General features: G+C 33.9%; 2 protein-coding genes across 2 annotated transcripts in view; both read left to right on the top strand.

The window, feature by feature from the left end:
* The window catches only part of LOC127703885 (uncharacterized), a 177,001-nt gene that overhangs the window by 94,317 nt on the left and 64,947 nt on the right, over positions 1-17,737 (top strand). The gene's annotated exons all lie outside the window — the stretch shown is intronic.
* LOC127703887 (uncharacterized) lies at positions 4,418-10,210 on the top strand. Its single transcript, XM_052207956.1, has 5 exons — positions 4,418-4,585; positions 4,937-5,242; positions 6,695-6,749; positions 7,163-7,236; positions 10,018-10,210. Exons 1-5 carry the CDS (start codon positions 4,486-4,488, stop codon positions 10,032-10,034), a joined length of 552 nt encoding a protein of 183 aa, XP_052063916.1. The 5' UTR covers positions 4,418-4,485; the 3' UTR covers positions 10,035-10,210.

Below are 17,737 nucleotides of genomic sequence, written 5' to 3'. Positions count from 1 at the left end.
TCAAAAAAGTAACAATAATCGTTTTAATCTTTTGATTAATGAACAGAAAAAGAGAATAACATAGAAATTATCTATTTCAAAAACAGCGTTATATATAATTAATATGTTGTTACTCGTTTTAAAGATAAGAAAAGGGACCCTCTTGTTCAACACCTGATTCACTCTAGGGGTGACTGGGGAATAGAAGTATGGTCACCATTGGTCTTCCTCCGACCGGCAGTAAAATCCTTGCCAAAGTGGGGCGTCCGTTTGGCTGTGCGGGATGTACAAATATGCAGCCACGTCCGGTCAGAATGTGGACGTTAAAACCGATGCCTGGTGTAAAGAGACTCTTTGAGGGGTCTGTAGGTGACCTGTTGCAAGGCTAAATTTCTGTTCCTATCCAATATACCCTCATTTCCCGTGGCAGTCTAAATTTCTCCGACCTTAATCTCGGACACCCCTTTTACAGAACCTACCTATTGTGTTTATTGTTAAATTGTTCTCGTCCTGAATATGCATGAAATATTTGCCACTGGACGTTAATCAACCAACACTCAATCAATTAACACCTGATTCCTAACAAATGCTCATCGCAACACACCATATAAGCATATGCGTTGAACGGAATAATGATGGATTGTTGTTTGCCTTACGTTCAATGGCAAATATTTCATTCTGGTCAGGACGAGAACAAATTAGTTTTGAATGCAAAAGGTATATCCTATAATAATAGACTGGTATTATAGGCGGAAATTTGGAAGCCACTGGAAAAGAAGATTTATTAAATAGGGACAGAAGAGGGGCGAAAGATACCAAAGGAATATTCAAACCCATAAGTCGAAAATAAAAAGACAACGCCATGGCTAAAAAAGAAAAAGACCAACAGAAAACAATAGTACACAAAACACAACATATAAAACTAAAGACTGAATAACACGAACCCCACCAAACACTGGGGGTGATCTCAGGTGCTCCGGAAGGGTAAGCAGATCCTGCTCCACATGTGGCACCCGTCGCGTTGCTCATGTTAGTACAAACCCGGTAATAAAGCCTTGACCGGACATGGCTGTGTATTTATATATCCCTCACAGCAAAACGAACGCCCAATTTTCGGTTTTTAGTGGGGTTCGTGTTGCTCAGTCTTTAGTTACCTATGTTGTGTACTATTGTTCGTCCTTTCGTCGTTTTTTGTTTTGTTTTTTGCTCTGACATTGTTAGTTTGTTTTTTGCTCTGACATTGTTAGTTTGTTTTTCGGTCTGACATTGTTAGTTTGTTTTTTGGTTTGACATTGTTAGTTTGTTTTTGCTCTGACATTGTTAGTTTGTTTTTTGCTCTGACATTGTTAGTTTGTTTTTTTGCTCTGACATTGTTAGTTTGTTTTTTTGCTCTGACATTGTTAATTTGTTTTTTGCTCTGACATTGTTAGTTTGTTTTTTGCTCTGACATTGTTAGTTTGTTGTTTTGCTCTGACATTGTTAGTTTGTTTTATTGCTCTGACATTGTTAGTTTGTTTTTTTGCTCTGACATTGTTAGTTTGTTTTTTTGCTCTGACATTGTTAGTTTGTTTTTTTGCTCTGACATTGTTAGTTTGTTTTTTTGCTCTGACATTGTTAGTTTGTTTTTTTGCTCTGACATTGTTAGTTTGTTTTTTTGCTCTGACATTGTTAGTTTGTTTTTTTGCTCTGACATTGTTAGTTTGTTTTTTTGCTCTGACATTGTTAATTTGTTTTCGACTTATAATTTTGGATATCCCTTTGGTATCTTTCATCTCTCTTTCGCAAAGGTTTAACTTCTAGGATTTACAGAATAAGTATCCATTTTAAAGACTTTATCGTCAGATATTTTTATATACCACCAGTGCTTCGTAGATTCTCCTCCAAGAATTGTATTGTCCGTATTAAACTAAAATGTATCCAAAAAATAAGTAATTGAATTATAACCAGTTTTAGGCCACAATAAAGTCCCAAATTTTAAACTCGGTCTGATCGTAAACTTAATAATTCACTTATTGAAAGATTTAACTTCTTCTATTTCACTAACTTTATACCGGGACAATATTGTCAAATGACGTGATGGTATTGTAACTTCAGCTGCACTGTTTTCTGGACAACTACTTATGAACACCGTTAAAGATCATATGGTATTTAGCATGATAGAGTCAATCAAAATGTCCCATTCAATTTATTTGTGGCCATTACATCATCAGACAAAAGTTTGTTTGGCAATCTATTCCGTAGTTTTCGTCATTTATCTGCAGTTGCACGAACTGAAAAGAACCGAGGATTCACAACAACAAATAGAAATGTGATCGTTGAATTTCAAATCAATTCCCAGAAATATCACACAGTCATATTCAGTATCAAATATTTAATCTTGTATAAATGTCAAATAAAAGTCTAGGTCAGTTTAACCATTCGTTTGATGTGTTTGAACTTGCCTTGGAGTTCTTTATTTTTGTAATATTACTGTTTTCAATACTTTCACTGTCAGAAAAGCGATTCAAAGAAAATTATGTAAGAGTTGAAATTGACGCATATAAGAGGCAACAGTAGATTACCGATATCCAATCTCAAAAGTCAGTCATTCTTCTTCATAACTCGGATGGGTTTGCTTTAATTTTCTATATATACAATCATGTTAAAGTTTTCAAAGCATTAAGGTGTTTTCTACCCCTGGATCAGATTTCCTTATCTGTAACTGGCACTAATTTTCTGTATTCAAAGCTATAAAATAACATTAACGGTAGTAATTCTTCTGCACCAGATGCGTATTTCGATGAAACCCGTCTCTTTCGTTATAATCGAGGCCTATTTTAGAGGTGGCGTGAATCAGATGTGAATACTAAAAAAGTCCAAAGATCTTTTAGCATGTTTAGAGTACGTACAATTTAAGACTCTTTCATCTTGCAATAGTATTAAAACATTTGACTGTTCTACACTTTACACAAGTATTCTCCATTCCAAACTAAATGACAAATTGAAAGAGTCGGTCCTTATTATAAAAAAAAAGAATAACCAAAGCAGATACAAGTATCTTGACTTAGAGAGGGATAAATCATACTTTGGAAAAAAAAACCACTCTGATACAAACAAAAAATTCTCTGAAACTGACATTATCAAGATGCTTGATTTCTTGATTGACAACATATTTGTTACGTTTGGAGGGACTGTTTTTCAACAAGCAATTGGCATTCCCATGGGAACCAACTGTGCCCCTCTTCTTGCCGACTTGTTTCTTTATTCATATGAGGCTGACTTTATACAGGAACGTTTTAGGAAGAAAGATAAGAAGTTAGCAGTATCTTTTAACTTTACTTTCCGCTATATAGATGATATTCTCTCACTAAATAATTCCAAATTTGGTGATTATGATGAACGCATCCATCCCATCGAACTAGAAATACAGAATACAACAGATACAGCTAAGTCTGCTTCATATCCTGACTTCCATATAGAAATTGATAATGAGGGTCGGTTGAAAACAAAACTTTACGACACAAGAGATGATTTCAGCTTCCCAATTGTGGCCTTTCCATTTCTATGTAACAGCATTGCAGCAGCCCCTGCATACAGAGTATATATTTCCCAGCTGTTACGATATTCCAGGGCTATTCCAGGGCTTGTATTTCCTATTATGATTTTCTTGATAGAGGATTTATGCTCTCAAGGAAACTATTGATCCAACAGTTCAAAATGGTGAAATTAAAATCATCCCTTCGTAAATGTTATGAACACCATCACAAGTTGGTTGCCCTTTATGAAATATCCGTTTCACAGATGATAGTGGATATGTTCCTCATGTAGGGACTACAATCCTTTCCCCTTTTCACTAATGTGACCTACCGAATTAGATTTATAACCGGATTTGAACTAAAATGAGCAACACAACGGGTGCTCCATGTGGAGCAGGATCTGCTTACCCTTCCGGACCACCTGAAATCACCCCCAGTTTTTGGTGGGATTCATGTTGCTCAGTCTTTAGTTTTCTATGTTGTGTTTTGTGTACTATTGTTTGTCTCTTGGTCTATTTTCTTTTTTAGCCATGGCGTTGTCTTTTTATTTTCGACTTATGGGTTTGAATGTCCCTCCTGTATCTTTCGCCTCTCCTTTAAAGTATAGTCGAAAGCCAGGCAAGGAATCAGTTCTTGCATGAGAGAAATATATTCCTTTATTTCAAATAATTTCCAACAGCAAAGTTTTATTACACACTATCCGTAGAACTTCGTATTTGATTTGACCTACCAACATAATTGGTGAGTCTTATTTAGCCTAAACGCGCGTCTGGAATACACAATACTAAGGCTGGTGTTTTTCATACGTTTGTTTACATGCTCACAAACCTTCGACTATGTGCGTCTGTGTTGACAAAATACAATTTTGATTGAACACTTGCTTAAATTATTGATGAATATGCATATATCTTTTTTGTAGATATTATCCTTAAATGAAGCATACAACTTCACTTGTCCATCACAGGGACACTGGATTATTCGGGCAACATCCATGTGCAGGCCTCCAGAAAATTATACTTGCTTATTTAACGTAACTTTTAGAGTAAATGTATATAGAGATATTTGTAATAAACCTAGAATTTTACATCCTGGTAAGCTTTTGTAAATATCTAAACAATTGTCCTGTTAATAATATCATGTAAAATTATTTAGTTGTGAGCTTTATCAGAGTAAATAAATGTAAGTAATATTTCAAACAATAACTGTATTTTCATATACAAAAAAATGTTTGATAAACAATTAAACAGAACGTTTCTTAAAAAAAAATACTAGTCTTTTTTTATTATTTATAGCATTTCATTGTAACTAAAATAATTTTGTTGTGAATATATTTAATCAAATTATTTCCATGTACCTCTATTAAGAAGTGGCTATTGCGGCAAGATAACCCTGGTGAAACCATTAATAAATTATTAAGCACTTTCTTTACTTAACATTTGCAGGATATAAATACGTCTTTCAGCCGAACTTAAACAAAGCAACATGCAGTGCAACTCGATATCAGCCTTTCATTTTTTACACAATTGGGAACAGTGACTGCACCTATCAAAAATCACTATGTAGCAGCTTAGGTCAAGAGACGTATCAAATCGGCAACACTACGGTCGACAGAAAATGTATTTGTAATACCGATAGAGGATATTCGTTTGTCAGGAACCCGAAAAACCAGTGTTACTGCAATCCTTCAACTGAAGATTGCTCCTGCTATCTTGGAATAAATCCATACAACGAAACGGTTGAACTGAAAGGTAAATTACTATTCTCTGTTTGTTAGGCCTAAATACTATCAATATGTAGCAAAATTATGGAGCCGTCTCTCTATTAATGATGCAAAACAGATTTAATTGGATTTATATTTAGGGTTAAGTTTAACATTTCATTGACCAATATTCTATCATCGTAATTTTCTATAAAAACTTAACAACAGACAAAAACTTTTTCATATTTAGATTATTACTAAAATTCATTAATATTTTATATCGTAAATTCTTATGTCAGCTGATTACATTTTGTCGGTAAATGTTCAGCCTAACCATTATCAAACATTTTTTTACATAGATTTTAGCCTGTTTTTTAAAAACCAGTATAGGGATTAAGGCTAGGATTATTAATATAATAAGGCCTTTTTTCTACTATTGGGTCGATTTCAGTGCAGATGGACATTTAGTACCCAGGATATTTCCAGCCAAGTAGTCAGCACTTTTGTGTTGCTATCAAAAATTATTGCAAACGTTCATTTTTTAAGTAAATTGATTTTTTATTAAAAGTTGAAATATTCGAAATAATAAGGATAAGTCAGAATCCCCGTCAGTAATTGTCGCATATTTAGATTATTTCATTGAGAACTAGATGGAAACGGTGAGTCATTGATTGTTACTATTGATAAGGTATTTCATTGAGAACTAGATGAAAACGGTGGGACATTGATTGTTACTATTAATAAGGTATTTCATTGAGAACTAGATGGAAACGGTGAGTCATTAATTGTTACTATTGATAAGGTATGTCATTGAGAACTAGATGGAAACGGTGGGACATTGATTGTTACTATTGATAAGATATTCCTTTGAGAACTAGATGGTAACGGTGAGTCATTGACTGTTACTATTAATAATGTATTGCATTGAGAACTAGATGGAAACGGTGGGACATTGATTGTTACTATTGATAAGATATTCCTTTGAGAACTAGATGTAAACGGTGAGTCATTGATTGTTACTATTAATAAGGTATGTCATTGAGAACTAGATGGAAACGGTGAGACATTGATTCTTACTATTGATAAGGTATTTCATTGAGAACTAGATGGAAACGGTTGGACATTGATTGTTACTATTCATAAGGTATTTCATTAGGAACTAGATGGAAACGGTAGGTCCTTGATTGTTATTCAGTTTGATGCATTATTTATAATTTCATAGTTATCTCTTAAAAAATGTACATGTTGCACAAAATGTAAAGTAATACCATCTTAATATAAAGAAAACGAATCCCTCGTGTATGTTTATAACCAACAAACTTTAATTATGTAATGAAAACAATTGAACGAATTTGTATATCTGGTTATCGAGATTGTGCAAACTAACTTGTTACCGAACATTTCAACTGACGGGAAAAGCTCCGTATATTCATATGTATACCACTCACAGAAGTGAAAAACATTTGATCAGAAGAATAAACTTCTCAATTATATTTTTCAGATATCAAATGCTATAATGACATAACAATGACAAGAAGTCCCAACTTAGGAGATAGGTAAGTGTTTATATCTCAAATTATATGTCTTTGTTTTGTTCAATTATTTGTATACATTAATCTACATATATCTATATATTCAGTTTAGCACGTTGAATATATTTTACAAAAACATAAATTTAAATTGTCATGATGCGTAAATGAATATGACATTGTATTCCAAAGTTTTTATTTCTTAATACCATATGGATACAGGTGTATCAGTTATGCTCACGACGAAAAGTTCATGAAATTTCAAAAGCTTCATACTTTTAACTTTTGCGTAATTCATATAAGTAACGTCGACAACAAATAATTCAGATTCTGCTAGCGGTAAATAGGGAGTCGAACTTATATATTTTAATAAATATTTTTCTGATTCAATCTGTACAAAACTATGCGACAATAAACATGTTTATGCGTTATTTTTATAGGTTTAATATATCACGGACAATAACGATCAACGAGTTTGACAACTACAGATACAACCTAAACAATGTTCCTACAAGTAAGTAAAAACCTGATTAAAAAAATATCAATCTAACATAATAAATTAATTTGAAGACATTACAATCTAGTTTTTTGTTGCGTTGCATTGTGTATTGTGTCTGCACCGTTAGTAAATTAACAGATGCAAAAATCAAGGTAAGCGTCCCCTGCCGTTCATGCATCACCAGCAATGAAAATCTAAAGTCAGTCAAAGGTCACAATTGGGAATAGGACAGAATTTGAAAAATTACAGATTTGACAAATATACTGACATCTAAGATTTTAACACCGCAAAGACATGTCGCTTGTAAGTTGAAACACCGACACATCGTATCGGCCAACCAATTCGTGATGGTGATCGTAAAACTTGTGAAATGTTAATTTTTCTTCCTCTTAACTCCTTTGAAGCAGTTTTTGTCTAAGGCCATTCTTAACGAAGTCCGCATAGTGGCAACATGCACGAGCAAGAAGTAGTATAAAATATTGAAAACAACACGTTTAATAATTTCTTGCGTCCGAAGCTGAGATATGAAAACGATATACGACGGAGTTTCATACAGCTTACATTGTCATACAATAATGTTGCTTAATACCATACTGCTCACTACTTTTACCAGTTGGTTGTTTATTTTCATACTACATACTACTTAGTAATTCATACTACTCAACCCTATGACTGGGACCTATTGAAATATATACTATACGTTAATAAGATATATGCATACGCTTATATATTACACATGTTGCATAAATAATCATGAATACTTAGTACGACTACTCATGCGTTCAATCTATACAAGATTGCGTTACATAAAATGATGCTTTACTTTACACAAAAAATAATTACGGCATATCGCATAATGCCTTACGTTACATGTCACATAATTGACTATAAAGTATAATGTCATTATTCAATTACTACACACACACTATATAGCTTTAACGATGAATATACATTCATGTCTATACTTTGCATATTGCTTTACATACTGATGGAGATATATACAACATTGCATTATCGTAAGCAAATTTACATAAAATACTAACTATTTCAACAATCGCTTATTTACTATAGGCGGAAGCATACACACGTTCTAAACTATCATTATATAGAACATTAATTAACTTATTTCATTAATAAAATTACAATGTCGGAAATTTAAATGTAAATAGATATCATATATTTGCGTTGTTGCAGAAAACTGAACATTTAGCACGAATAAATATTAACAATAAGAATAAATTCAATCCTTCTTCTTACATCCCAGCTCCTTTGTTCTACCAGGGTTGATCTAAGCCGGAACACCCCTACCAGATCACACTAGCTTGCATTTCTTTGTTCTGTATGCTTTCCTTTGTTCTGTAACATTTTGGCGGGAATGTACAATGCACAATAAAACTTAGAAATATTCACAGGAAACGACTAACTATCAAAATTTATGTAGAAAAAATCCAGTGTCTATGCTGGGAATCGAACTCAAGACCTTTAGTATATAGACCCACGATTCATACCCCTTCACCAGGACGACTGGATGAAAACTTTCAGTTAATTTAGCGTATTTAAACATTGTGCCCGGGGCTCATAAAGGGTATATACTATATAGTAATATATAAAGTATATTATAATGATTGTGCGGCGTTCTAAAACTAGACGTTATGAAGCGTAAATGTTTTTTTTATATAATCTAGAACAGCTGGAATGTAAAATAGTTATCCCATTCGGACTTGGTTTGTCAGTGTAAGATCACCCTCCGGCCTCCGGCCGTTGGGGTGATCTAACACTGACACACCGCGTCCTCATGGGATAACTATTACAGAAATCCACTGACTGCATCCACGCCACATTGCAAACTAAATTTTAAACACATATACACCTACCACACCTTTACTGGTTAAGGTGTTACCTGATGATGAATACGCAGCTCATCAAGAACAGGTATCACGTGATACTCAAACCGTTCGACGAGTTTACAGGTAAATGCCCAAGTAAAAAGTGGTCACCACCTAATTAATTAAATGTAAATTGTGCACATGTATTATACACTGAAGTTTGCAGAATATACAATATTCATAAGATACTGACGGTCTGCAAATTGAAATAGAATCAACCAATCAAAATAACTATACATAAACGAGTAAATAAAGTCACCTTGTGACATTGACAAAGTAAAATTTATCATGACTCAAACAGATTGAAGACCTGAAAAAAATCAGAAGAATCTCAAAGGTGTTCAAAGGATAGAGCCAATGAAGGATATAGTAAGCATTATCAAATATCAACAAAAAGGATCTTCGCTGAAAATGTGGATCGTCCTCAAAATTATTTTTATGTAAATGTCTTAACAGTAAAATAACAAAAATACCGAACATTCAATTCCCTCATCAAATGGCAAATCAAAAGCTTAAACAAATCAAACGAATGGAGAACAACTCTCATGTTAGGCATTTCCTCATATAGAACATGGTGGATTAAACCTGGTTTTATAACTAGCTAAACCTCTCACTTGTATGACAGTCGCATACAATTTCATTATAATATTGACAACAATGTGTGAACAAAACAAACAGACATAATACGTAAAAATGTCAAAAATAAGAGTACAGCAGTCAACATTGTGTTAAAACCTTAATCACTATAAAACAATCAAATATGTTAAAAAAGCAAAACAAAATGGCATAAAAACATCCACAAATTAAGCAAAAATGAAAGACAAGAATACAAAAAAATGACTATAGCACAATAACACAATGGCGGGACGTAATCAGTAAATGATATGCCTTTGATGTTGTTTTTTTCCAGAATTGCTGTCATCATAACTTTTGCTACATAGAACACAGACACTTAATAAAATATTCAATTGAAAAATAGCTAATGATCCAAACTATCAGTTAAAATTACCGTCTTTGGTAGTAAAATTATACTTTTATTAAAAATCGACAATACAAATGTCGTAAAATGCAAAACACTTTCTTTCATCAGCTGCATTTCGTATTTTTTGTAGATCTATATCGCATCTTAGCAGCTGTATTGGTTTTGATATTGTCATTTGCATGCTGTAAGTACTTTAAAATATATCAATGGGCTAAGAAGAAGTCTATGAGAAACTTATTAAAATTTCCAGACCAAAAAAATGGAATATTGCATTAAATAATAAAACATAACTAAATTTGTATTCTTTCCAAATGCTTTTGTTTTTTGTTTTTTTTTGGGGAAGGGGGGAGGGGGGATATATAAAAACACATCCACGTTCATTTACTATATAGAGATTGCTTTATCTATATCTAACATTTACATGTATTTTATAAGGTTAAATCCTAACTACCCTACTGTTTGTCGATACTTTTTTTTTGGCATTGCACAAGTCATGTCTTCTTTGACTGTCCATGATGTTAAAACACTAAATCCCTGGGATGTGTTTTAGTTGATTTTAGTCTACGATGCATGATTTTTTATTATTACTTGTTTTTGCCTTTTAACTAGCTTTCAATAACTGCGAGTACTCTCAAATCGTACTTTCGTGTTAATGTGACCTGATGATACAATTTGTAATGCATTTTTTTTATTCAATGTTTACTTATTTTGTGTTATATCTTGTCTCACTATTTTTAATATATACCACCTTTGATGGGTGTTTAGTGTGACGATAAATTTTCAAGTCTGTTCGCGAACTTTGAACAACAAATTTATTTGTTTTGTGGAAAATATTTCCGTACTCCATGTACTCCTTACAACAGAATTATTATATTTACCTGTGTACGTTGTTTTATTAAACGCCATGTTGTCCAAGGTAAAAGTTGTTTTTCTGATAATGTTTAGCTTTTCCCTCTTTTTTATTGGTGTTGTGTTTACATTGTGTCATGGATCAAATTTGTTCGTTCAGTATATGTTTGCTTGTTTTTTTTTAATATGTCTTATGATTGAGTTAAGTCATTTCAATTGATATTTCCCCCCAAGGGTGACTGGGGAATAGAAGTATGGTCACCATTGGTCTTCCTCCGACCGGCAGTAAAACCTTTGCTAAAGTGAAGCGTCCGTTTGGCTGTGCGGGATGTACAAATTTGCAGCCACGTCCGGTCAGAATGGGGACGTTAAATCCGATGTCTCGTGTAAAGGGAGTGCCACGCTCTTTGCACGTTAAGAACCCTTGCAACAACTCTTTGAGGGGTCCGTAGGTGACCTGTTGCAAGGCTAAATTCTGTCCCTATCCAATATACCCTCATTTCCCGTGGCAGTCTAAATTTCTCCGACCTGAATCCCGGACGGCCCCTATTACAGAACCTACCTATTGTATTTATTGTTAATTTGTTCTCGTCCTGAATATGCATGAAATATTTGCCACTGAACGTTAAGCAACCAACAATCAATCAATCAATCAATTGATATTTTATAGTGTGTCTTTCTATGTTGTGAAGTTTCATTCAGATTATGTCGAAGGTTGGCGCCTGTTAGAGCGTTTAAGTCCGCTGCATTTGTTTGCACCTGTCCTAGGTCAGGAACCTGTTGTTCAGTGAATGTCGTTTGTTGATGTGGTTCATAAGTGTTTCTCGTTTCTTTTTATATAGATTAGACTGTTGGTTTTCCTGTTTGAATGGTTTTACACTAGTCATTTTCGGAGCCCTTTATAACTTGCTGTTCGGTGTGAGCCAAGGCTCCTTTTAGAAGGATTTTTGTAATATTATTTGTGGTTATGTTGTGAATGCCTAGACGATTTGGTTTTTAAATTCAGCATTACCATTATTCAACCAAGGAGTTAAAGATCGTTTGTGTTACAATTGTATACATTAAAGTCATATGAAGCTTCAAATTTAAAAAAAAAGTTGAATATGTTTTATATACTTCAATGGCTAAAAAACAAGTGTACGTGAACTTTTCAGTGAAAAAAATATCCTTTATATTATCAAAACTTAAATAAATGTACTGCTATTGAATTAATTTTTCTCTTCCCATATACTAATTCGCCAATAGTTTCCCGTATGCAGTGACCTTATCTACGAGACCTCTCGCTAAGACTTCGTCCACCGCACAGCGCGAGTGCGAGTGGAAAATCGAGAAGAAAGAATGTAAACAAGTGCACTGAAAGGTAAATAGTAATAACTCATTTCTAAAGAGAACAAATTAAATATACCACATCGATCAACAAATGTTAAGGAAAAGTTTAATTAAATGGGAACACATGGACAATTTACCTCCTTATCCATCTTTACTTCAGATGCTAAGGAAATAATTCTGGCCTTGCAGTTTATTGCTTCATCAGACAAATTGAAATTTATTATATGTTCTGACCCACTTTCGTGTTTTCAACCTATACAAAATACTAAAATTAAAAAAAAATGTAAACGTATTAAGAAATTTGAAATTATTTTTCCATGAGTGCCGAGTCACACTGTCATCTATGGAAACACAGTTGTAAATCAGGAAGCAACAAATACCGTAAGTGATCCCATAGCTCAATGTAAAATACCATATACCAATTTTAGATCTTATATTAGAGAATATGTTATTAAAATATGGCAAAAAGCGTAAAAGGAACGATAATAGATTACATGAAATAAACCCAAAGTAAGCAAACCTTAAAATAATTTCATATGTTGAAAATATCAGTGTAATATTTCTTAATGCCGTTACTGTCATAATAGAATGACACACGAGTATCTTCTGAAAAATGAAATTCAACCACTGTATACCTTGCAATTGCAAGTGTACTATTTAACATGTTTTAATTCAACGTATTGACTTTGCTGATATTCATAGGAAGCACTTTAATGTTAATAATATGTATGATTTATTTGATAGTTAGAAAAGTTATTTCATTTTTAAAGGAAATTGGAATGTATTATAAAATATAAATATGCTGTTTCAGTTAAAAATTATATCACGTTGTCTTAGTGTTGAATTGTATTTGTAAATAAGTAATTTTGCTTTAAACTTAAGTCTAGTATATTGAAGGAGCTTTTGTCTGATTTTAAAAAATTACCGTTGTGAAGAAATTTGAATTGGCTCTAGCCGCGATATAGCCTTTTTGTGCTGAGGCGGCGTGAAACAAACACCAATCAAGCAATCAGCCCATACAGGTATTAATGCAACTGATACAGTAATATGCTATTTTTTTTTTCATTTTCAAAAATAGTTTGTGATCAACATATTAAAAGTGTTTTCTAGTCAATAATTGTTTATACCATACAAATCATGAATCCGAAGGCATTAAGAAACAGGTTTTCTGATTACATACCACGTTAATAAAATGGTAAAATTTAGTAATGTTCACAGGAACAATAATGATAAGGCCACACAAAATTAATGTCTAGTTCTTTCGACTATTTCTTTTCAAAAAGGGTAGTGAGAGAGCGAAATTTTCATTTAGTTTTTTTTTCGAAGTTTGATTTTTGGCAGGTGAAAGAATTTTTTACTAGCGAGCGATATTATTTTGAAATATTTTTTAAAAAAAATCTGTAAAAAGAATTTTTAGCAAGGAGTGAATAGAAATTTGCACAGTTTCGGTGTTTGATCTCATATCCTAGTTCTTATATTACCCTACTTTGCTTCTCAATTTGTTCTCTGACACCCAGTTTATTTTTTTCATAACATTTCCAAGTATAAAACGGTAAACTTTTAGCAAAACCTACAACTTTGTGTCGTATGATCAAATAAATATGACGCTGCTGATCATGTTTGTGAGAGCTCACTATTAGAAGTTCGGGGCATATAAATGTTGAAAATATGCCGCACAGCCCTATGTTCTGACCTTTGCAGAAAATAGTAGTGCTTATTAAATTTAGATTCTAGGATATACTTTTTTACGAAACTTCATAGTAAAGTTTTAGCCGTAAAAGGAAATGCATTGACTATATTTACAGAAGTGCAACCAACATGCATAGCAAAAACACACATAAAGCAACGGCTCAGTGCTTCGAGTTTGCATTTCTTTGTTGTTTTTGTTTTACATCCAACTAATTTGACCACTTATCTGCTGTTTTGAGTTAAGCAATAATGAGGATGAACTAGAGCTTGTAAGAACTCATTAACACTTTGTTTCTGAAACAAGTGTCATATGACGTCTGCCCAGTACTTTCGCATGATGCTTTGAATAATATTATATAAGAGCAGTGCACACTTTGTTAAGTGTTCGTTTAGTCTGTTCCTTTGTCTATTTATAAAATCACTAAGACTCTGTTAAATGTGTCATCAACGGAGAGTATGTGAATGCAGACGCCATCTGAAATACTGAAATATTGTAATCAATACTTTACCACGAACAAATGACTTATCTGGACCAACAGAATATCAAATGACCGACAATGTGACTATGCCTTTAGATAGATAATGATCCATTGGCCTTAATTATTAATTGGATGATATATATAAATAAGCCCACTTAAGAAAATGGAATAAGACGCCAAATTTTTTTTTTTCACAATTTGTATAAATTTTGTTTTCAATAAACAAAACTGACTATAGTGTTTTTTAAGTATCCAATATCAAAATTTGTCATGCAATCCTTTACATAATCAAAATAACCTACATATTTATTGGTTATGGCAAATAAAACAATTAATGTATAAAACACAAACCAACTTCCTATTGTTTGTCCTAAACTTTGAAGTAGGGATTGACACATGTAAAAACATATGTTAATGTAAACTATATATCCACAGACAATACGACTACTTACTCATTAATTACTCGACAGGTCGAAGGGTAGAGGCCAGACTAAAGTGATCCTAACATCGCACGAGTTGCCCGATGTTTAAAATAAAAATAGGCACTCCAACCTGTAAGCCGTGGGTTGATACCCGTGTCGATGATTGACGAGATCCTGGTGGATGAGAGACTGTTGCTAGACTCCTGGTGAGTTGAAGAGGCTTCAGACTCAATATTCTGCTTTTGCTCCGATATCATCTAAACGGGAGGTCAATCGGCTGGTCACGCCAAGACCTTCAGTTTTTCCTTAAATTTAGCTTTCCTGTAACCATGATGTATTCAATGTTGAATTATAGCTTTTTAAAAACAATGATGAATAAAGAAGACGGTGGTTCATGAGTCAGTTAAGTGGTACGCTTTCTATTACGCTTTATGGATACGCTCTGCTTGATTATACTGTTCTTGGAACATCTGGTGCTTTCAGCAGTGGATCTTGGGTGCTAATTTTGGGGACGAGCTACATTTTTTGGAGCTCGGTTTCAGCATTAGCACTTGACCCCGGCTCGCCACGGTAACACAGTATCGCCCTTGTAGGACTCCGAGGAGGGTGGATGACAAGAATGGTGAATATTTTTTCCTCTCATTATGGCACACCAAAACCAAAACTCTCAATCAGCTCTATTAAAAAAAAGCAAATGTGATGACTCTGAGTCCTGTCAGGAAGATGATAGTTGGCCCCGATTTATTGTGATTACGGGTACTGTCGACAAACCTATATCCAAAATTTCTCCTTTTGTAATTCTGAAATGTATTCATGGCATTGCTTGAACGGTAAAAAATGTTTCTAAAATGAGATAAGGGAATTTGTTGGTTGAATGTATAAACAGAGGTCAGTCAGCACATTTGCTTAAATTGACAACTATAACTGGTTTTACCGTTTCGGCCTCAGCACACACTAGTTTAAGCAGTAGCAAGGAAATCATTCGAGACAGAAGTCAATATTTGTCTGATTTAACTGTTGAAGATATTTGCAAAGAACTTTTAAACCAAGGTGTAACTGATGTGGTTAGATTCCAAATTAAAAAGAATGACCAAATGATTAAATTGAATACTTATCTGTTGACTTTCAAAACTCCAACTCTTCCTTCCTCTTTGAAATTTGGATGCTTTGGCATCAAGGTAAACATGTACATCCCTAACCCAATTAGGTGTTTCAAATGCCAAAAGTTTGGTCATGGGACCAAACAATGTCATGGTAAGCAGAAATGCTTCAAGTGTTCTGGAGAAGGACACGAAGGAACAACTTGTCACCCTGATTCTTTCAAATGCTCAAATTGTGATGGATCCCATTTGTCATCATCTCGGGACTGCCCAGTTTACTTAAAAGAAAAAAAATATAATTAAAATTAAATCAGAAAGAAACATCAGTTACATAGAAGCTTAACAGATAGCTTCTGTTTCGAGTGATTTCAAAGCTACGAATAAGCCATCGTATGCCAGCAAAGTTAGCCATTCATTCAGCCACGAGTCGACACAGACTCGAATGAACTGGCCCACTGATGCTGAAAAGTTTACGATGTTGCCATTTCAAACTGAACCATCAGACATAATTATTACAGCAAGAAAACCAAATTCTACCAAAACCAGTACTCAGTTAACTCAATCTTCCTTACAGAGCTCAATGTCATCAACTAAAAAAAATGAAAATAAGAAATCAAGTACAAAAGACGCAGATAAATCAGACAGTTGGGGAAATGGATCTTTCTGGGCTCTTTCCGTTGACATACATAATTCATCCGTCGTAAATTGTCTTCCTACATCTGCATCTAATGAAAAGTCTACTATTTTATATTCTGCATCTCGTAAAGAGTCAACTTAAGCCCCGTCTCCTCTTCGTTCTCCAGAACAGTAGAACGTCCCCAAAACGCCAGCAAGTCTTCTGATAGAAGGTCGCGGGGAAGGGGTCGAGCGGAGTAACATCAGCTGCGTCTAGTCAAAGACTCTCTTCACAAAATAGATTTGCCACACTTAATGATGAATCAGAAATGGGAAGCGAAAATGTTGTGCCACCCGAAAGATCACAATCTCAGGGTGATTGAAATAAGAATGCTGGCAAACTCGATAGCATTCGTCCTTCTATTCATAAACTATGACAGATATCATTCAATGGAATTACCGAGGTCTTAAAATAAATCTTCTCGAGTTAACGCTTCTAGTTCAGTCTTTTTTCCTATTGCATTTTGTCTTCAAGAAACTCATCTAAAAGAAAGAGACAATATATCTTTAAAAGGATACGACATCAATAGCACATTTTCTGCGGAAGACGAACTTGCTGCAGGCGAATCAACCATTTTGGTGAATGACAACGTCATTCATAGCACTGTCAAACTCACCACAGATCTGCAGGCCGTTGCAATTCGTTTATCATTAGATAAAACAATTACATTATGTTCTTTATATGTTCCACCTAATTCAAATATAGATAAAGCTTAACTCAAAATCCTCACTGATCAATTACCTTCACCTTTTATACTTATGGGAGACTTCAATGGCCACAATCAATTGTGGGGAAGCAAGTCTCATAATGCCAAAGGTAAGATCATCGAAGACTTTGTCTCTCAAGAAGGATTATGCATTTTTAATGATGGATCTAATACTTATCTTCCACCTGGAAACGGGTCTTATTCTGCTATTGATATCACTATTTGTGATCCGTCTTTTCTTCTGGATTATTCATGGCGTGTCCAAGATGATATATGTGGAAGTGATCACTTCCAAATAATACTTGAACATCTTTTTACATCTGTTCAACACAGAGTTCCACGTTGGAAACTGGACAAGGCGGACTGACCCTTGTTTGAGAATCTCTGTCAAGCGGAAC

This window comes from Mytilus californianus, unplaced genomic scaffold (genome assembly GCF_021869535.1).
Source record: "Mytilus californianus isolate M0D057914Y unplaced genomic scaffold, xbMytCali1.0.p SCAF_54, whole genome shotgun sequence".
Taxonomy (NCBI): domain Eukaryota; kingdom Metazoa; phylum Mollusca; class Bivalvia; order Mytilida; family Mytilidae; genus Mytilus; species Mytilus californianus.
This window is presented reverse-complemented; position numbering and strand designations above follow the sequence as displayed.

What these genes read in the sequence shown, in the direction of transcription:
- LOC127703887 (XM_052207956.1), top strand. Translation starts at nt 4,486, where the DNA reads ATGTGCAGGCCTCCAGAAAATTATACTTGCTTATTTAACGTAACTTTT. An exon ending in CGAAACGGTTGAACTGAAAG is followed by an intron (nt 5,243 to 6,694) that starts GTAAATTACTAT and finishes TATATTTTTCAG; the next exon opens with ATATCAAATGCTATAATGAC. An exon ending in AGTCCCAACTTAGGAGATAG is followed by an intron (nt 6,750 to 7,162) that starts GTAAGTGTTTAT and finishes TTATTTTTATAG; the next exon opens with GTTTAATATATCACGGACAA.